General features: G+C 38.4%; 1 protein-coding gene across 5 annotated transcripts in view; it reads left to right on the top strand.

Annotated features, from left to right (window-relative positions):
* Nucleotides 1-6105: 6105 nt before the first annotated feature.
* LOC106870096 (uncharacterized) overlaps nt 6106-19432 on the top strand; it is a 15341-nt gene continuing 2014 nt past the window's right edge. Inside the window, exons 1-3 of one of the 5 annotated variants that reach the window (XM_089363210.1) lie at nt 6106-6582; nt 12223-12262; nt 17140-19432. The exon at nt 17140-19432 is cut by the window's right edge and continues 2014 nt beyond it. In XM_089363210.1, coding sequence (XP_089219336.1) covers nt 17368-18843 — 1476 coding nt within the window. In that variant the 5' untranslated portion in view covers nt 6106-6582; nt 12223-12262; nt 17140-17367 and the 3' untranslated portion in view covers nt 18844-19432. The other 4 variants (XM_014916078.3, XM_052972973.2, XM_014916079.3 and 1 more) reach the window with 4 other exon arrangements.

The raw sequence follows: 19432 nt of genomic DNA, 5'->3' as shown, positions 1-19432 counted from the left end.
GTAAGTATGAGTGTGCATGTGTGTGTGTGTGCTTTTGCATGGATGCACATAAGCTTATGTAATGTGTGTATGTGTTAATACATTTGTATGAGTGTGTGTGCATGTGAATTTTATGTATGTATGAAAGTGTGTTTGCATATGTATGTATGTCAGTTTGTGTAAATGCATGTATACATGTTTGTATATATAAGTGCACCTTAGTGTGCAGAGGTATGTGTGTGTGTGTGTATGTATGCAAGAGTAAATATGCAAATGTGTGTGTGTGTGTGTGTGTATGTGAAGTGTTTGTGACCTTTCTAATTATTTCACAAATTTCCTCCATTCAATGTCATATTTTGACAAGTTACAAAACCAATCAAAAATTAATTAAAACTAATTAAACCAATGCCACAACACATGGCATTATTATTAACTAATTTAGAAGAAATAGTTGACACCCACTTTTACAACTTCCACCAGTGAACACAAGCCAGCAAAATTTGACTCCTCCTACTATAATACCAACCATGAGTGATGACCACTCCTATTATTATAATTAAGCTGGCCAAGTAAAACTTGTTAACTCAAACTTAAACCACACCCATCCACAAATTAATACCCTGCCTCTTCTTATAAACATTGTTTGTTTGTTTTGTTCTTTACAACACCAATGAACCGGTGATGACCACTCATGGTCTTAGAAGCCAGTCAAACAGAACCATTGACTTCTCATCATAATAAACACACCCACAGACAAAATCCATTCCTTTTCTTGTATACCAGCTAAGCAGAAGTTAACTCCTCCTACCATAAATAACACCAGCTACAAATGATGACCACTAAATTTCTTTTAAACCAGACAAGCAGAAATTACTATTCATCATAGCCACACCCACAAATGATGAGCACAGCTTTCTTAGCCTGTCAATCAAAATACATGCCTTTAAGTTAAAATTATATCAGCCACACCTGTTGTACCACAACAGATTAACTCAGTAGTGTAGTGTGGGGGTGGGGTAATGGGAGTGGTCTATCTCTTGTGGTTGGGACTTTTGGGCAAGTGTCTTCTAGTATAGCCTTGAGTTGACCAAAGCCTTGGGAGTGGATTTGGTAGATGGAAACTGAAAGAAGCCCATTGTATACATGTGCATGTGTGTATCTATGTTTGTACCCGACTACACCACTTCACAACTGGTGTTGGTTTGTTTACATACTTGTAACTTAGTGGTTTGACAAAAGAAACCAATATAATAAGTAGCAGGCTTAGAAAAAGTGCTGGTATTGATTCATTTGACTAAAAATATTTCAAGGCAGTGCTCCAGCATGGCCACAGTTTAATGACTGAAACAAGCAAAAGATAAAACAGTAACAGATTCTGTCAATACTCAAGTAAAATAAAAACAGCCTCTTGGGGTTACCTTGAGGCTACCCTTAATTAAATGATTGCCATGCAGCATTCTGTTCTTGGTCGTTAAATTAATTTCTTAATTGATTGACATTTCTTGCTTGACGATGTCTGTCTCTGTTTTGAGTTTCCATGGATATTTCAACTCACGTTGCAGAAACTCTTTAATCCATCCTCACTGAAGCCATTCTTCCATGATTCGTATTCCTCATCCAGGCGTTCAGCTCCATACAACCGAACTGGAAATGGGTTGCATCTGTGTTATTTCCAAATAATTTGGAAAATTTATTGAGTTTGATACATGACATAAAGAAAGACAATACTTGTGATTTTATCTCATAGCAAGTCTCCTATTACAGAATGTTCTGTTTCAAGGACTTTCTCTCTCATCAGGCAATGTAAAAAAGATAGCACCACTTCTGTGACAAGTAGTCACTTGGATCTGGATATAAAACTGCTCAGAGCAATAAACTGTGTTGAGAATCACACTTATATAACCAATTTGATGAAAGACTTTTACCTTGAAAAACTATCATAAAATATCAACAGGAAGATCACTTCCTGAGAACATACACTCTTGGCATTATGACACATATGTACTCAGTAATATGGCACACACATAGTCCTCAGGGTACACCATTAATTAGTTTTGATGAGGCATTTTTTCCACCAAAATTCTCTAGTTGTTCATAGAATTATGGATTATTTGAAGGTGCAACGTAAGTATATAGACTGAAAGAATTGATGGAAAGAGCTAACACCTGACTTGCACAATCACACAGGTATACAGGTATACATATAAATTATGAGATATATGTGATCTTATCTCATAGCAGGTGTCCTGCAATGGATTATTCTGCTTCAAGGACTTTATCTCCTTTTAGACAGGGTAAAAAAAACCCAAATCATCTCTGTCACCAGCAATCATTTGGCGTTGAATATAAAACTGTTCAGAACAGACAAATGTGTCAGGAAACGAACACTTATATATACTACATATATATATAGTATATGCAAGTGTTTGTTTCCTGAGACATTTGCCTGTTCGGAGCAGTTTGTGTCTGGACAAGGACAGCTGTGTAAAGAAGTACTGATCTCTGAGTGTGAAAAGAAGACTTGAGACGAGGTGGTGAAGCATGATTTTCAAATGTTAGACCTAATGGAAGTGATGAGACCTTTGGTGATAGGCTGTGCTTAAGAAAACTTGTCAAGCCAAGTGGAATTGTAGTGATGGCCATTGTCAGTGTCATGTGAAAGGCAAGCACAAAAAGTTGTGGCCATTGCCAGTGTCCTGTACATAGCATTCGTGATACCGTAGGTTGTGGCTGTTGCTGGTGTCATGTAAATAGCATCCATGCCGGTGGCACGTATAAAGCACCCATTACGCTCTTGGCGTGGTTGGCGTTAGGAAGGGCATCCAGGAGTGGTTGGCGTTAGGAAGGGCATCCGGCTGTAGAAGACCATGCTGCAGAACAGACTGGAATTTGATGCAGCTCCCCAGCTTACCAATTCCAGTCAAACCGTCTAACATATGTCAGCATTGAAGATGTATGTTTGATGATGATGATGATGATGATGACGACGACGACGACGACGACGATGATGATGATGATGATGATGACCACGACAACGACGACGACGATGATGATGACGATGATGATGACGATGATGACGACGACGACGACGACGATGACGACGATGATGATGATGATGATGATGACGATGATGATGATGATGATGACCACGACAACGACGACGACGATGATGATGACGATGATGATGACGATGATGACGACGACGACGACGACGACGACGATGATGCTATATCAGAATGAAGAGTTATTAATTAGGGATTATCCATCTGGGCAAAATACTTCTGAAGCTCTCTGTTAATACAACTACAAAGGGCTAACAAAAGCTTTTCAGATGCCTATACAATTACAGGTAATTCAGATGGCTATACAATTCCAGGTAATCCTAAGGTAACATTCAAACAAATACTATAAACTTCAGGGTTCACATAGTGTGTGCAGACTCTGGAAATGATAGTATTTGTTACGGTCGTTCAATTTTTTTTCCATTCAATCAGTCAACCAGTTGAGTAAATGGAACTACGAACACACCTAGAATGGATATCAGAAACAGCCATAAATCTACAATGCACAAATATATAAATATAAGCTCCACGTGGCTCCGGCAGAAGGTAATGGCGAACTTCTATCGCTACAACTTTCTCTTGCTCTTCCCTCCTGCATCTAGCAATTTACCTGTGACAGACTGGCGTCCCGTCCAGGTGGGGAACCTATATGCCAAGGAAACCGGGAAACTGGCCCTTATGAGCCAGGCATAGCTCGAGCAGGAACAAACATGTATATGTGTGTGTGTGTGTGTGTGTGTGTGTGTGTAGATATATAATTTTCAATTCAAACTTTGTTGCCAGTTTCAGTGATAATCATTCTTTACTAAATAATATATTTTTACAGGATGAAAAGAAAGAAAGAAAAAAAGCATTAATATAAAAGATCAACTTGTTGAGCCTTCCCTTCCCCTGCCCAGAACTGCTTCACCAAAAAAAAAAAACAAAGAAAAGAAAAAAGAAAGAAAGGGGATTAAACAGAAGAAGAGATTAGGGTTGAGGAAGTTACAGGTTGTAAACCCCCACACACCAAAAGCTGTGTTCAGTCATGCTTTGTGGACATGATTGCAAAGGTGTTGGTGCAGAGATTGGCCAGTGACACTCACAGCAGCAGCCACCCTACCTAGCAGGACTTATTTCTTTCTCAGTCAGCTGCTGTTATCCTGATTTTGCAGAAGAAATCATCAGTGTGTGTGTGTGTGTGAAGGATGTTTGATAACACTTAAGGCCTCAACGACAACTGACACAAACTGAGAGCAGCAGGCCAGGCCCCTGCATTTGTTTATCATCCTCTGTTCTGCATTACGGGTTATTTAATTATGCTCCACCCTGAATGATTTCGCTCTCCATTTTGAGAAACACCGAATATATTATATGTTATATACTTACTTAAACTAACTGGAAGTGCGAAACTGAAGCAGAGCGGCAAAAGCAGGGATCCAACTGGAGGGAAGCAGAAAAGATACCCCAGAGTTGAGGACCAGTGAGAGAAGTCATTGATGGCCTATGCTTCATAGGGTGTGAAGAGCTTGTGTTAGTACAGAACAATGAGTTCCATTCAGGACTGGGCACAAATTTCAAAACAGGGTATAGGACAAAAACAAAGCAGAGAAACACTGTATTATACATTGTTAGACAGCTGTTAGACATCTATATCACATCTGTTAAACATTGACTTTATAACTGCTCGTTTCTGTTACAACATCTGTTTCAGATCTGCTTGACATCTGTTATGCATCTCGCTCACCATACAAAAGTTTCTGATTTGTGATTTCATAAGCTTTGTGTGTCTGACACCTGACAAACATCAGGGGACAGACAGACAGTAGTAAAGATCATCAGTGGTCGCAATCGGATATTGGTGGAGAAAGAAGACCAGAAGGAGACTTTATCTGGAGAGAAATCAATGGATGCAACAGGAAGAATGCCTGACAGCCTTGGCCCTTTAACCTGTTTGATATTAAACCACCTTAGACCAAACCTGTTCTTACTATTTTAAAGTGATGTAAATTTAAAACTTCCAACAAAATTTCATGTCCATTTATGTTCCAAACACCAACTTGATAATGACAAAGTTATTTTACTAAATACTTCACAACATAAAAACTTAATTTGAAGCAAAAGCAGTGTATTTAAACAGAAATATGGTAACAAAAGGGTTAAAGTGATCCAAATGAAAGTCTTTCATGAAAATTTCTTGTTGATTTACATTCCAAATATCAACTTAATAATGACAAAATCCTTCATTATTTTCAAAACTAATTGAAACAAAAGCAGTGTGCTAATGAAGGGGTTAATTGCATTGTGACGACCAACCAGATTTTTTCAGACACAGCATATTTTGGATGACATTGTCTGATGTATCCATACTTTTATAAGACAGGGTGTAATTTGAGGGAGATTTTATTGCTATAGAGACTCCTTTGTTTGCTCTTAAAATTACAATTTTTTCTTAGGAAAGAGTGGATGGAGTTAAAACCAGATAAACATGCATGGTTGAAACTCCGATCAAATGCTAAGAAAGCATTTTACAAACTTATCTAACCTACATCAGAAGAAAAAGTTTTTTTCAAACCTATCCAACCCACATAGATATTGGAAGAAAAATTTCGTTCAAATCGATGATGATGATGATGATGATGTTGGTGGTTGTGGTGGTGGTGGTGGTAGTGAGATGGTGTAAATGATGATGATGATTTTCCTCATGTCCCAATCCTGTTCCAGCCATGACCATCTTGAAAATCAAAAGGGATGGTCATGGTTGAAATCTCTTGATAGTGGGTTGATCTAGGGTTGAAAAAATAGTGCAAAGAGAAAGAAGAGGGAGAAGGACTGAAGAGAGAGAGAGAGAGAGAGAGAGAGAGAGAGAGAGAGGGAGTGAGAAAAAGCTAAAGGAAAAAAAGGGAAACCTTGTTAATTCTTAGAGAATACCAAATCTCTGACTAAAAGAAGGGAGGGGGGAAAATAAATGAAAAAATAAGAAAAATAAGAAAATAAATAAATAAATTACACAAGAATATTTAGAATGAAATAAATATTCCATTTATGAAATGAATGACGTGTGGGCGCCAAAACCTAACCATTATTTCAACTGCAATCCTATATTTATATGGAGATACATATACATGTGTATATATTTATATATGTATGTATATGTATTTGTTTTTGTATTTCAAAAAAATTCTTCCTTCTCAAGAATTATAGTTTCCCCCTTCTCCGTTACCAGCAACTACCACCACCACCACCACCATCAACGGCAGCAACAACATTAGCAACAACAACAACAACAACAACAAAAACAACACTTATTATGCCTCTCCCACCATCTCTTCCTCCTCCACCCCTCTTCTTACAAACACACATTTTACTCTTGCAGTGCCCGTTAATATGAAAGTGCAACCAAGCCGATCCGGACTTTTTTTAAGCAAAGTGAAAAAAATAATATTACACCGGTTTCATTGTTCTACTATTGGAAAAAAAAAATTTATGTCCCAAGGGTTTTTTTGTTCAGCAATATCTCTTCCACTGCAAACCTTTCAGATTCTACTGCAAACTAGTCAAGGTAAGTAGCAAAACTGAATAGCATCGCTTTTCAAAGATTGTGCAATGTTTTGCAGCCTTGAAAAAAAAAAAAAAATAACAAAAAAAGTACTCTATATTTTATATATATATATATATATATGTGTGTGTGTGTGTATTTATGTATAAATGTGTGTGTGTACGTATAGCTAGTTGTGTGTATGAGTTAGCATGTGTTTGTATGTATATGTATGTATGCATGTGTATGTATAAAGAGGTCAGTGCTGGTCCGTGAAACTTTAGGACCCCTTCACGCACGCACACACATAAACACACACACATACGCATGAGGGATAAACACGCGCAATTCGTTCATACACACCCACACACTTTCATCGCTTCTACATCAAAACACAATCTCATATTTGTATATATACATACACACACTAAGCCAACTTATACGATCACGCAAAATTATATATATATATATATATATATATATATATATATATATATATACACACACACACATCTATGAGGGTAAACACATACACACACGAGCGTAAACACGCATACATACAGGAGGGGGTTAGCGCGCGCACACACATAAACACGAGGGTAAACACGCACAGACACACACATGACAGTAAATACACGTACACATGCGCAACACGCGCGCACGCGCTGCACGTCGATTGTGAAGCATTTCTGAAATCTTCGTCATCATATTTTATTTGTTTATTTGTGTTCTGTTATTATCTCTCTCTCTCACACACACACAGATAAACACTCACAGATACACATGTGTTGTTAAATAGATACATACATACATACGCGTGTGTTTATAAATACATACGTATAGCATGTGTATGTATCTATTTATATGTATGCATTTATACATTTATTTATATTAGGTTTGTACATCACATGTATCTAGTATGTATATGCGCATATATATTTTTTATTAACTAAGCACACTACAAGAGTTACTTAGTGGCCTATATATATATATATATATATATATATATATATATATATATATATATATATATATATATATATATATAGAGAGAGAGAGAGAGAGAGAGAGAGAGAGAGAGTGTATAGATATATATATTTATATATATATATATATATATATATATACATATATAGATATATATATTTATATATATATATATATATATATATACATATGTAAATATATATGTATATATTTACATATGTATATATATATTTATATAAATAGATATAGAATCGTGTATCAAATATATGTATGAATGTATGTGTATATATATATGTATGTATATGAATATATATATGCATATGTATACATATATGTATATATATTTGTATCTGTATATATGTATATGCATATATATGTATATTTATTAGTATATATGTATATATATATATATGTGTGTGTGTATATATTTACATGTATATATATTTGTGTGTATATATATATATATATTCGCTCATTTGCACTAATTTAACTCTATTTAACTCTTTGTTTGCGTTTCATTACTCTAGTCTTTGCAAACCATTATAGTCACGGGACTATATATATATATATTTATATATATATATATATATATATATATATATATATATATACATACATATATATATATATTGCGTGTGAGTGTGGAAATGGAAAAGGGGGCAATATTATACGCAGAGAAGGGTACAGGTCCCTATTTTTAATTTTGTGTCCCAATAAATCTTTAGTTCTCACTCCCACTTACACACACACATACATATATATATATATATATATATATATATATATATATATATGTATATATATACACAGGCATACCATACTTGTGTGTATATATATATATATACACACACACACGTAATTTATATACACAAACCCATGCACATGTGTTATAGACACATACAAATATATACATATATGTGAATTTACACTATATATATACATCTTTTCTTCAGTCTGTAGCCCTCCCTCCCCGTGTATATATATATATATATATATATATATATGTCCTATAACTTTTCTGCACATGTTCATCGAGGCCAACACATACATACACCACGCATGTTTACACACGTATATCTGCGAGATGAGGGATGCCTCTACGTGGTCGCTCGATATGCTAGAAACAGCAGCCAAGTATTCCTACGCTCTTAAAGAAAAGTAAAGGTACGTCGGATCATGTAGTCCTATGTAAAATAATACATACACCATGTTTGTACAGAAAGGACGGTTAGTCACGGCTGGAATGTCTTTGATCGTAAGGTTTGCCGAGCCAAGGCAACATCCCACATGTGAGTGAGCCAACGAAGGCACTTATACAGGGTCACCCGATCTGCTGCATGTAGGAACCAAATCTACCCTAAACCATTCCCAAGTACCCTTAAAATTATCTATGTCTGCAAACAACAAACAACGTGATGATTGTGGGTGGAATATCCTAGCTCAACCAGTAGTGACTCGGGGCTAAACAATAACACGTGTATGCGTTTTTGTATGCATATATACCCCACGAGGGCAGTTTCTCAACATTGTGTATGAAAATTACATTCTTACACTATAGGGGCTCCCAGTTATTTACAATATTTAAATGCGTCAAAGTTCTCCCTTTCAGGCAGGGGACAAAATAATTAAGACCCATATGGCGCATTTGGCGCGGCTGTATCATTGTGAGGGTAGAGAACTGTGTGTGTGTGTGTATATATATATATATATATATATATAAACATGAATAATGTTGTATGTAATGTGTGGATCTCACGCCTTTCCATGTGTTGATCTGCGATCTATCACACACGTCTGTCGTATGTATGTGTGTGCATATATATATATATATATAGAGAGAGAGATGTGTGTGTAGATATATATAGACACGTGTGCCTGTATATATATATGTGTGTGTGGGGGGGTGCGTATATATATATTTATGTACAAAATCTCTTGTTCATGTTTGTGTGTATATATGTATATTGCATTATACTACACACACACACACATACACTATAAACAATACACTGCATAGCTATATCACTGAAGCCCCCCCCTTCTCCGTGTGTATACATGTTTTCACAAGTATACGTATTTGTTATAGAAATAAATCTACATGCTGCTCACATGCTGCACTACAAGTGTGTATATGCATACAAACACACACATGTATATTTTTAACTTTGTGTACGTGTGCTTGTTTGAAATTGGGTTTCGTTCGTTTCATTATACACACAACATATATATAGTACTGTATTATTATTATATATATATATACACACAGTGCTAAATGGATCTCTGTGTGTATATATATAAACACACCAATATACTAAGATAGGTATGGATGTATATCTATCTGTCTGTCTATCTATATATATCCATCTTCATATATACAATACCAAGGTAATGTTTGCATAGGCCTACACACATACACATCTCAAACCTAAAGTTGACTTCGGATAGAAGCACAGCAAATGGGGATGTGTGATTATTAGGGGGAGGGTGGATGAGGCAGAATAGGGAGTTTATATTTTATAGGCCTCAGGGCTTCCATGATATAATTCCATTCACATCCAAGATGCCTTATTAAATCGACTTCAATACTTCAAGGGTACTTCATCAACTCGGAAGCATAAAAAGGCTAGGTTTGACCTCACTGGGATTCGAACGCCGTAAGTACATACTGCAGGCATTTGTCTGACGCTCTCATTGGGCAAAATCAATCTACGATACAAAAAGAAAAAAAAAAAAAGATAGCGTTCCACCCATAACCATCCTGTCTTTTATTCCAACAGCATAAGCAGGTTGACTGACAATATATGAAGCTCCCCCCCCTCTCTCTCTGCAGCAACTAATTGTTGTTTAATCTCAGGTCTGATCAAAGAGATCTACGATCAGAGCTATTCCACCGTGACCGTCTCGTCTCTTTTTTAAAGCCTTTGAGGCTATAATTTGAAGGGGGTTTTGGCTGCTATTCCTGTTGTTTTCAGCGGTCACATAGTGCCCGCCTCCCCCCCTAGCCGAACATGTAACCTTTAAACGGGGATAAACTTTCGGAAAGAAGGAAGAACGGGATATGCCTGTAAGCAAAGTATAATGAATGATATCAACTATTTATGTTCAGAAAGAAGAACCCATATATATATATATATATATATATATGGGTTCTTATATATATATACATACACACACACACACAAGCTAAGTGGGACTAATTTAGGACTTGGCTGGCTTATTAGCTTCTACCTTCTTTCATAGCTATATTATTTATTTATTTCAGTGACTTTACTGTGGGAGGGAAATAATGAACATCACAAACTCCCAATTCTGCTTTCGTTATGAATTACTAACCTTGTGCTTAAGTAAATGTTTTATTTCATATTATTTCCAATTTATTCGATAATTTTTTTTTTTTTTTACACACACAGCTTTTTATGGTGTTTGAGTAGTGGTGATGTTGTGGCTTTCATGTCCTTTTTTTTTCTTTCTTCTCCTCGTGATATTAGACTACAGTTAGTTTATATCTATGGTTTCCCCGGCTAGTTTCTGTCGGAAATATTTGGGTGATATAATACGTACATCTATATGTGTGTGTGTGATATAGCTCGAGGCCTATCTTTGAAACATTAGTACCATTTTTTTTTTCTCTCTTTGAATTGCTCGTTTTCTTTAACGTTCTCCTCCGTCTTTCTCCGCCATAACCCCACCACCACCACCACCATCATCATCATCATCACCATCATGTACTAGCAACACTACCCACCGCTACCACCATCGTCATCAAAGCCGACATCAAGGAGCCGCTACGCGGTCGCTCGATCGACCTACTAGAAATAACTGCCAAGTGGCCCTTAATTCTCAATCTGGAAAACAAAACAGAACGGAAACAGAAAAAAAGGACGGGATGGTCAAGGCTGGAACGCTTCTGATCATTATTTGGGGCTCTATGATAGCTGACCTGGGCCTAAACAACATCGTCGTCGTCGCCATCCTACCCTTCGTCTCATCACCCACCGCTAACTACCACCATTTCCCCCGTCACCCTCAACAATACTATCACCACCACCACTATTATTACCGCCACCACCACCACCACCAATATTGAAAGAATCGCTTCAGTTTAAATATGAAATGGGGGAGGGGGAGGAGAGAAGGGGAGGGCAATGAATGAATTCCTGGAATAATCTTGACTCATAGGAAAATTATTGAACCTCTCTCTTTCTCTCTCTCTCGCATGGTGTTCCACTTTTGTTCAGTGTCCCCCCCCACTTCTCTTTTCTCATAGCATCCCCTCCCGTCTCTTTTTTCTCGTTTTCGCTCCCCCCCTCTTTTTTCTATTACACTGCACCCCCCTCTCTCGCTTATATTACACTGCCCTTCTTTTTCTTATCTTCCTCTCACTCTTTCACTCCTCTCCCTCTCTTCTTTTGTCGTTCACTCTACCCTCCCCCTTCTCTTCTTTCACACTCTCACTCTCTTTCTTACATCATACTGTCTTTCTCACATCTCTCTCTTTCTATCTTTTCATATAATGAACTCACTATTTGCTCTTAGTAATCTACGCATTTATCTAATTATCTACCTATGTATCTCTCTCTATTTATCTATCCCTATCTGTCTCTCTCTCTCTCTGTATGTATGTATGTATATATATATATATCAATGATGTTATATATCCTCCTTTTTATACAATAGTTTTGGTTTCTGAGACGCCAAGGTGCAACGGATAGAAGTTGTGAGATTCATTCATTCGCTTTATGCACACCGTCAACAGCAACAGCCGTCCCCACCACCTCCAATGCAATAAGAATGATGAATTCGTTTCACTCAGTGCTTGACGTTGCTTAGTCTTGATTGAGCAGACGTATACCTGTTCCAACCATGACCACAATGTCTAGGACAAGATTATACAATGAGATATTCATTGTAACTGACAATGGAATATAATTAATTGAAGAGAACCATTATATTACTGATATGTCTGCCTTCTCTTGATCAAGAACCCTTCAGATTTATTTCCTGTTATAATTTCCATTTGCATCTGAGATGCCTTACAAGAATATTAAATCAACTCCAGTACTTGACTGATATTTTCTCTTATAACCCCCCCCCCCACCCCTTCCAAAGGCTTGAAAGCAAATTTGACGTCAGCGACAACATTTTAATTCAATATAAGAGCCAAGACTAAAAACTGCAGGTGTTTAATCTGACCTTTAATAATTCTGTCAATCCATCTGCCAATACCACACTGAGTGATCTCAGGATCTGAACCGGGGAATGCAGGGCACTAAATCACGATCGCTCACCATCCTTTAACGTCCGTTTTCCATGCTGGCATGGGTTGGATGGTTTAACAGGAGCTGGCAAATCAGAATGCATCAGGATCCAGTTGTCTGTTTTTGGCATGGTCCCTCCAGCTGGAAACCTTCCCTAATGCCAACCCCTTTATAGAGTGTACTGGGTGCTTTTTTATATGGCACCATCACAGCTGCTTCTTACATTGTACCAGCACAGGGGCTTTTGTACGTGACACCAGTACAGGCCCACATGGAGCACAACAGCTCTCAGCTGAGTTAGTCGACATCTCTCATTTGTATTTTCTTATTCTAGCTGAAACCTCCATCCCCTATTTTTGTCTTACCCCTCCGTTTATCTAGTACCACAGAGACAGTCTTTTATCAACCATCTTCCCCCACACTAGATTTCACTATGTCAGTCCCAGGAGACAATCTCCCCTAATTAGTTGTAATTAAAGAGCCTGCTCTGCACCTGTAGCATGGATATATGCTCATTTCTCAGACTGCAGCAGAAACAACTTGTCTTGGAAAGCACCACCTCTTAGTACAAACTAACACAGAGTAAAGAGAGCTTCTGTAGTGTGAGTGACCTGAGAAAATGACCACAGTCCATACTGATAGGAAGGGCATCCAGCTGTAAAAAGAAAAGAAAACACCAAAAATATGAGAGTCATCTCAAGACAAAACCCTAGTTGTATATACAAAGGTGGCTCTTGGGTGTACATCCCATTACTGCATACAGTAATGGGATGGCCAGGTGGAAATACTTGACCTTGTGTAAAACCATTTGGCCATCTTCAAACACTTGCATCAAATATCTTCTAAACTGGACATATCTGGTCCCAAATATCCAACCTGTTTTATAATCAAACTAGTCAGATCTGATCTCTCACACCTACCCTACAATGTCATTCTAAAAATAAACAATCGCAGGAGTGGCTGTGTGGTAAGAAGCTTGCTTCCCAACCACATGGTTCTGGGTTCACTTTGAGCAAGTGTCTTCTACTATAGCCTTGAGCCAACCAAAGCCTTCTAAGTGGATTTGGTAGATGGAAACTGAAAGAAGCCCATCGTGTGTGTGAGTATGTATGTGTGTGTGTGTTTGTGTTTGACTCCCCACCATTGCTTGACATGACAACCGATGTTGGTGTGTTTGCATCCCTGTGACTTAGCAGTTCAGCAAAAGATGCTGATAGAATAAGTACTAGGTTTACAAAGAATAAGTTCTGGGGTCGATTTGTTCGACTAAAGGTGGTGCTCCAGCATGGCCGCTGTTGCATGACCGAAACAAGTAAAAGAACAAGAGAAAAGAAAAAATCATTGGAATCTCAAAAGCTATGAGATAATGTCTTTTTGTTAGCATATTTCTGTTGAAATACACTGATTTTGTTTCGATTAATGTTTGAAATAATCAAAAATTTAATTAAGTATCTTAATCGTTATTAAGCTGGTGTTTCGAATAGAACTTAACATGAAACTTTGTTGGGCAGATTTTAATTCTGATCACTTTAACCTTTTTGCTTTTGCTTCCCAACCACATGGTTCCGGGTTCAGTCCCACTGCATGGCATCTTGGGCAAGTGTCTTCTACTATAACCTCGGGCCAACCAAAGCCTTGTGAGTGGATTTGGTAGACGGAAACTGAAAGAAGCCCATTGTATATATGTATATATATATATGGTGCACCAGCATGACCGCAGCCACTTGGCTGAAACACATTAATAAATAAATAAATAAATAAATAAATAAAATATATGTATGTGTGTGTGTCTGTGTTTGTCCCCCCAAAATCGCTTGACAACCGATGCTGGTGTGTTTACATCCCCATAACTTAGTGGTTCGGCAAAACAGACCGATAGAATAAGTACCAGGCTTCCAAAGAATAAGTCCTGGGATCGATTTGCTCGACTAAAGGCGGTGCTCCAGCATGGTCACAGTCAAATGACTGAAACAAGTAAAAGAGTATATTTCTGTTCAAATATGTTGGCTTTCTTTCAATTAATTTTGCAAATAATGAAGAATTATTAACTTTGCCATTATTAAAGCTTTAAATTTGTATGAAATTTTGATGGAAAGTTTAATTTCGCTCACTTTAAATCAGGAAGTTTTTACCATAGGACCAGGGGTCGTCTCAAGTTGTTTGGTATTGAAATGGTTAATTCTCACTCCAACTTCACACCAGCATCTGATAAAAGGAGAGACATTTGATAATGTAGCCTTAGGTACTTGACGCTCAAGAGGAGGTTTAAGTGGAAATGGTAGAAGCAAGCACTTGCTGCCATCAATGAAGCCTGTATGTGGTCGCTTGATCTGCTAGAAACAGCAGCCAAATATCCCTTGCTGTTTTAAAAAGGAAATGTTACTTAATGTAGTCCTGGCTTCTTGGATTGTAGGAAATGAATGCAATGGTCATGGCCGGAATACTTTCGATCACAGGTTTGGCCAGTCGGGGTTGACCTAGGGTTAAAAAATAACAGTCGTCTATGTACTCTTGCCATGGTTTATCCTTTAGGAATGGCCAGCAGTTAGGTGTAGCAGTTCTCTATTTTGGTCTTCATGCCGTAGTACAAGAGGCCAATGTGTAGACTTCTACATGGTCCGTAGAGCTGCTAAAGATAACAGCTAAAACTACCTCTAATCGTACTCTATCATCTTAAAAAACAGAAGAACACATTGGAAAATGTAGAGTTGGATATACAAAAGGTTGGGATGGTCACAGCTAGATTGTCTTTGATCATATATGTATTTGACCAGGCAGAACTGTCTTGAGGTTAAACGACAACATCCAGGAGCATAAACAGGTAAAAATTAGCGTATGATTATTTGACATTGTGTGGAGTGTGGGTCATGGATGGAGAGAGAGAGAAAGGGAGAGATTACTTAATCATACAGCTAAGTTCATGTCAGTGTATTTATTATTGATATATTTAAATATATCCTTGCATACGTATGTATGTATGTACCATAATGATCCTTTCTACTAAAGGCACAAGGCCTGAAATTTGGGGGAAGGGGCTGAGTGGATTACATCAACCCCAGAACTTAACTGGTACTTAATTTATCGACCCCAAAAGGATGAAAGGTCCTAAGTTACCGAGCAGTGGGACTGAACCTAAAACCATATAGTTGAGAAGCAAGCTTCTTACCACATAGCCATGTCTATGCCTATACACACACACACACACACACACATTTGGATGGCCATTGACTCTTCTGAGTTTGTCCACCCTTTGACTGGTCAAGTTTTCCATCCCGCAAAGCTTAGTGTCAGTTCTACATCTAAGAACCATCCTACTCACTAAGTTGCTGGATAAGTTGTGGATGGCCCAACCATGCAACAGGTGGTACTGCATTACATATTACCGGCAGCACTTAACCCTTTCGTTACCAACCTGGCTGAAACCGGTTCTGGCTCTGTTGTACAAATGTCTTGTTTTCATAAGTTTTGAATTAAAATCTTCCACCAAACCTTAGTCACAATTTATGTTCCTAACTAAATGATTACAAAGTTATTTTACTAAATTCTTTGTTATATTTAAAATTAGTTGAAAGAACCACAGAGCATCTCAAAATAGATACAGTAATGAAAGGGTTAAGAGTGACTTGAGTGATGAATCTAGAGGATGCTCCTGTCCATCTTGTTGTACTCAGCACATGTCTACTCACCATCACTCCTGCATTTCAACAATCTCACCAGTCAGTTCTTTCATTGTGGTGATTATTCTACAGAATGAACTGGTTTCATTACGCAATATTTTAATAAGGAAAAGCAATAGAAAGCTCCAGCTAAGTCACAAGTATTTTCTCTCAATCAACTTTTATATTTCCTGTCTTACAAGTGTCCAATGTGGCCACCACCTACGGCATGAGCAACATCAATGTGATAAGAGAATTCCTCCCAGACGCGTATCAGCATATCACGATCCACTGATTTGATTGGTGTCGTTATTCGATGTTTCGGGTCATCGAGGTGAGTGGGTGGGGGTGGAGCATAAACACAATCTTTTCAATATCCCCACAAGAAAAAATCACACACGGTGAGGTCTGGGGATCTCGCAAACCAAACAGATACACGTCTGGGAGTAATTCTCTTATCACATTGATGTTGCCCATGCTGCAGATAGTGGCCACATTGAATACTTGTAAGACAGGAAATAAAAGTTGATTGTGGGTAAATACTTGTGACTTGGCTGCAACTTTCTATTGCTTTTCCTTATTAAAATATGACAAGTTGGCTGGGTTTAACCCTGTTAAAATACAGACAGAAAACTATTGTTAATATGAGATTTTTATCAAGTTGTTTTGTTTATTTTCAGATTGTCTGCTGACATGTTTTGATGTGGATATCAAGTAATTTCTTCCCTGTTTCAACGTCTGCTGCCCCCGTTTGTCTCATCTTCCTACCACTCTTTATCCAGCTGTATCAGTCCGTATCTACCTGTCCAGTCTTCCACAAGTTGGTACATGGGTATTAAAAGCTGGACAGGTAGGTAGATAGACACCTTGATGTCACCACTGACCAAATATTGACTGTACAACTGTAAATGGCTACACAGCAGACCATGGACAAATTTTCTCCTGATTCGGTGCTTTCCAGCAACATGCTCGGAAAGTTCCAGCTAACGATGACAAACAACATACAGCAGCAGCAGCAGCAACAGCAGCAACAGCAGCAGCAGCAACAGCAGCAGCAGCAACAGCAGCAGCAGCCACCCCAGCAGCAACAGCAGCAGCAGCAGCAGCCTCCAAGAATGGCAGAGGTGGATGAGAAGCCATTCCAGAACCAGTCCTACATGAACCAGTTTACCCAAGGTTATTACTTACAGACCCATGGCATTTTGCACCCCAACGAAAAACTTTTCAGTCCCGACATTTACGGGAAACAGTTTGTTCAGAATTCTTATTTACACACACAACCAGAACGCATGCACACCATCGAGAAGGCTGTACCGGAAAATAATCTTTGTCTCAAACAACCTCAGCCAGTTTTGAACAAGATTCCACCCCCAGCACCAAAGACATTACCCCCACTAGCCCCTCCTTCCCTTCCCCACACTCCCATGTCATCAACGAGGACTACAGAGAAAGCTTTCCATTGTGAGCTTTGCCCCAAGCAGTTTGCACGACGTAACACATTGCAGTTACACCAGAGAATACACACGGGTGAAAAACTGTTCCAATGTAATTTTTGTGCCAAACATTTTGTCCACAAGGACAAACTTCAGATCCACGAAAGAATTCACACTGGAGAAAAGCCATTCCAGTGTGAATTTTGTCCCAAACGATTTTCACGCAACGATAAGCTGAAGATCCATCGAAGCACGCACACTGGTGAGAGGCCTTTTCATTGTAACTACTGTCCGAAGCAATTTGTCCAGAAGGACAAATTACTTATCCATGAGAGGACACATACAGGTGAAAAGCCTTTTCACTGTGACCTTTGCCCTAAGCAGTTTGCTCGGAGTGACCGACTGCAAATTCATCGAAGAACTCACACCGGAGAAAAGCCATTCCACTGCGACCTTTGTCCAAAACAGTTTGTTCAAAGATGTTACTTGAAAATCCATCGAAGAATCCATACGGGCGAGAAACCTTTTCCTTGTGAATATTGCCCGAAGGAGTTTGCCAGGAAGGATAAACTACAGATCCACACGAGGAGCCATACTGGCGAGAAGCCTTTTCAATGCGACATTTGTAGGGAGCAATTCATGAAGAAAGCTCAACTGCAGTCGCACCAGAAATCATCGCATACCGTTTTGGAGAAGCCGTTTCAGTGTGATTTATGCATGCAGCAGTTTGCAGAACGCGACGAACTGCAGCTGCACCGGAGCACTCACCTCGTAACGCCACAGTTACCTAATGACCTTGACATTAAGCCGTTTGCTCTCATCCATGAGCTGGAGAATCAGAAGCGACTGCAAGGGTCGGTGCGGAATAACTTTTTGAAACCAACATCCTGTAAAAACATCAAAGAGTACACTCCAATGAGTACACTACTTTGGCAATCAATTCATCCATGAAAAAACAACAAACCCCACCCACAGTATTTGCAAAAACTCTGCTGACATTAGGGTCCACCCACATTCACTGGCCCCCTATTTCGGGTATCACTGGTGATCCCTGCCTACTTTCATCCTTGTGACTAAAGTTGTCTTCTATGAATATTTTTTTAACCTGTTACATCACTTGACATTAGTCAGTAAAAGTTGTTAGCCTGGAATCTAAGGGTTCCTGGTTCGATACCCAGTCGCTACCATTTACGCATATGTTTGTGTGGGGTGTGTATATTTGTATGTTGTATATTGTGTGTGAAAATATGCGTGTGTGTGTGTGTGTTTCTAAGTGGCCTTTAGGCCATCTGTGGGTCTCATCAAAAATTCTTTGTGTCACCTGGATTGTTTACGATGTCCAGGTGTTCACCACCTTCCAGATTGTTCACTGGGTTAGTGAACAAGATGGACAAAGTACATGCTAGAAATGACTCAATAGTTTTCCATGTCTGGTAAATGGACACAGTCACTGTTCATCCTTAATATTTCAATCACACACACACATGCACACACATATATACACAGAACCACTCAAATACGTGTACATGTGTATATATAT

This window comes from Octopus bimaculoides, chromosome 14 (genome assembly GCF_046866305.1).
Source record: "Octopus bimaculoides isolate indiv1 chromosome 14, ASM4686630v1, whole genome shotgun sequence".
Lineage (NCBI taxonomy): Eukaryota > Metazoa > Mollusca > Cephalopoda > Octopoda > Octopodidae > Octopus > Octopus bimaculoides.
This window is presented reverse-complemented; position numbering and strand designations above follow the sequence as displayed.